The sequence below is a fragment of the Mus pahari genome, chromosome 23 (assembly GCF_900095145.1).
Source record: "Mus pahari chromosome 23, PAHARI_EIJ_v1.1, whole genome shotgun sequence".
In the NCBI taxonomy this organism is placed as follows: domain Eukaryota; kingdom Metazoa; phylum Chordata; class Mammalia; order Rodentia; family Muridae; genus Mus; species Mus pahari.
The window spans coordinates 13,282,403-13,285,811 of NC_034612.1; the positions used below are offsets into that span (position 1 = coordinate 13,282,403).

General features: G+C 44.6%; 1 protein-coding gene across 1 annotated transcript in view; it reads left to right on the top strand.

The window, feature by feature from the left end:
• Wdr66 (WD repeat domain 66) overlaps positions 1 to 3,409 on the top strand; it is a 66,691-nt gene that overhangs the window by 59,526 nt on the left and 3,756 nt on the right. The window contains exon 18 of the mRNA XM_021187174.2: positions 2,881 to 3,109. Within this exon, the coding sequence (XP_021042833.2) occupies positions 2,881 to 3,109 (229 nt within the window). The remainder of the gene's footprint in view (positions 1 to 2,880; positions 3,110 to 3,409) is intronic.

The window sequence follows — 3,409 nt, forward strand, 5'->3', positions numbered from 1 at the left end:
GGGAGGCAGAGGCAGGCGGATTTCTGAGTTCGAGGCCAGCCTGGTCTATAGAGTGAGTTCCAGGACAGCCAGAGCTACACAGAGAAACCCTGTCTCGAAAACACCAAAAAAAAAAAAAAAAAATTAAAATTATGAACAACAAAATATCTGGAGCTGGCAAGATAGCTCAGTGGGCGAGGGTGCTTGCTGGCAAATCTGATAAGCAAAATTCAATATCCAGGATCCATATTTAACATCAGTAAGTTATCCCCATGACCTCCAGATACGCACAAAGGTGTGTGTGTGTGTGTGTGTGTGTGTGTGTGTGTGTGTGTAAGACACACAAATGAATATAATTAAAAATATTTTAAATTTTATTCTAATTCTTTTACTTTTTTATTTGTGTGTGTGTGTGTGTATTCACAGAGGCCAGAAGAGGGCATTGGGTCCCCTGGCTCTGGAATGACAGATGGTCCTGAGCTGCTGAATGTGGATGTTGGAATAGAACCCAGGTCCTCTGCAAAAGCAGCCAGTGCTCCTAACCACTGAGCCATCTATCTCTCCAGTCCTCTTTCCATGCTCTCAATCCCATTTCTGTGCTCTATGCATCTGCCATTATGCCAGAACCACACTGTTGATGACCGTGGGATGATAGTAGTAGGGTCTGAACTGAGATTGGGGGGTGTGGGGGGTGGAGAGTGTTCTCAAGCTCTGATCTGTTTTTCCCTACAGTTTTGCCTGTTCCACTTTTTTCTACTATTTTGCAGTATTAATTTCAGAATCAACTTGTCGGTTTCTACAAAAACAAAAAGACCGGCTAGGGTTAGGCATCTCATTCGGTTGTTTCCTGGTGGCACTGGGCGTGGAACTCAGGGTTTGGGAGATGCTAGGCAGGGGACCAGTCAGTCAGTTTGGAGAGCAGTCAGTTTAACACCGTTAAGTCTTCCAAGCTCCAAATTAGAAAAATCTTTCCTGGGGGCTGGAGAGATGGCTTACTGGTTAAGAGCACTGACTGCTCTTCCAGAGGACCTGAGTTCAATTCCCAGAAACGACATGGTGGCTCACAACCATCTGTCATGGGATTTGCTGCCTGTTTCTGTTTGATGCCCTCTTCTGTCACATAGGCATACATGCAAATAGAGCACTCATCTCCATAAATATATAAACAAACAAATAATGAAATGGAATTATTTTCTTAATAATTCTTTGTGGTATTTAGTGTAGGAAATAAAATTGATTTGTATATATTGAACTTTTTATGTGTATGAGTGTTTTACCTGCATATATGTATGTGACCCATGTGCATGCAGTACCTGCTGAAGTCAGAAGAGGGCGTCAGAACTGAAGATAATGGTATGAGCCTTCATGTGGGTGATGCTAACCACGCCTGTTACCATCCTTTGCAAGATTGGTTACAGAAATTAACTGCTGAGCCATCTCTCCACTCCTGAGTTTCACAGATTGATATAGTATCCTGAAACATTTTACCAGTTCTAATAGGTTGCAATAGGTTTTAGTGAATTTCTCAGAATTCTTTTTTTTTTTTTTTTTTTTTTTTTTTTTTTTTTTTTGAGACAGAGTGCCATTATGTAGTTCTGGCTGGCCTGAAACTCACTCTGTAGCCCAGGCTGGCCACCAGTTCACAGAGATCCACCTGCCTCTGCCTCCTGAGTGCTGATATTAAAGGCATACATCACAATAGCTGGTTGTATACTAACTTTAAAAATTCATTTTAAATTTAAAAATTGCTAGGATGTGAGTCACATATTTGAGTTTCTCATTGAAATCTATACTTATTCAACCAAACTCATTTTAAAATTCTTGGGCAGTACTTTTTGTTGGTTTATTGAAACGGAATCTTTCTGTCTCTCCGTGGCTACCTTAGAACTTGTTATGCAGGCACAGGTTGGCTTTGAATCTAAGGCATATTGCAGCCTCTGTTTCCTGACCACAGGAAGCAGGTGTGTACCACTATGCCTGGCGAGACTCTTCCTTCAAAACAAACAAATGAATGTGTATGTGTCAGCATGAGGAAGTGGTTGATAGATAACACTTCGAGATCCTCAGGGTGAAAGGTGACATAGTTGAATAGCGTTCATGACAGTCCACATGGTATGAACAAGTGTGACACCATCAGGGCAGGACAAAAATGACACAGAGTGAGTGGCTTAAAACACAAGAAATTAGGGACTGGAGAGATGGCTCAGGTGCTCGCCGTTCCTTCCTGCAAAGGACCAGAGTTTGGTTCCTGTGCCCACATGTCAGGTGGCTTGTGACCACCTGTGACTCCAGCTCCAAGGGATTCAACGCCCTCTTCTGGCACACACAGGCATCTGCACGCATGTGTGTTTACATACACATAGAGATATGCATGCCTAGAGATAATTTTAATAGGAAGTCTTTAAAAGATCCAGTGCTTGGCACGGGCTTAAACAACAGAATTTTGTCCTCTGGCAGAATGCAAAATCAGTATCAGCAGGGCCACACGCCCCTGCTCCCTGTGACGGTGACTCCTTTTGGGCTCCTCCCACCTTCTGATGCTTGCTTCCCTGACCTTGTGGGAACAGGTGGGCATCGCATCACGCGGTGTTCAGCTCTAGGCTGCAATGGTATAACGATGGACATACCGGATCGAAAGCCACCCTACTCCAGCGAGACCGGTAATGACCATTTATAATGACCTCTGCAGTGACCCCATGTCTCATAAGGTCCCCGAGATGAGGACTTCAGCAATGCATCCTAGGGTGAGGAGGACGTGGCGCAACCCACACACACATGTTCCTTTCCGGTTTTCACAAGTGGCCTAAACAATTCATTTAAAATAAATAAATAAATAAATAACCAAGTATTTGTTTATTTGACCATAGTCTTCTATAGTCCTTTCTGATCGATCTCTCCTAGATTGAGGACATGTTTAATGAGATCAAGTTCAGCGAGTACGTGGAGACCGGGAAGCTCATTGACAAGATTAACCTACCAGATTTCCTCAAAGTTTACCTTAACCATAGGCCACCTTTCGGCAATACCATGGACGGCATTCAGAATAGCTTCAACGTGCTTGGTTACACCAATTCGGAAGGGAAAAAGGCTATTCGGAGAGAGGACTTCCTGAACTTGCTCCTCACCAAAGGTAAGACGAGGCAAGGACACCTGGGAGCCATTTCCTCCAGCCACTTCCCAGCACATAGAGCCTAGGTAGTGCAGGCAGACACCTTGGGATCTTCCATCTGTCACGAGGGACACTCACGTGACAGGGCCTCAGCCTCGAGGGGCATCTTGGACTGTCTTCATATCCGACAAGGGTGGGATAATAAGAAGGTCCCTGGCGCCGGGCATGGTGGCGCACACCTTTAATCCCAGCACTCAGGAGGCAGAGGCAGGCGGATTTCTGAGTTCGAGGCCAGCCTGGTCTACAGAGTGAGTTCCAGGA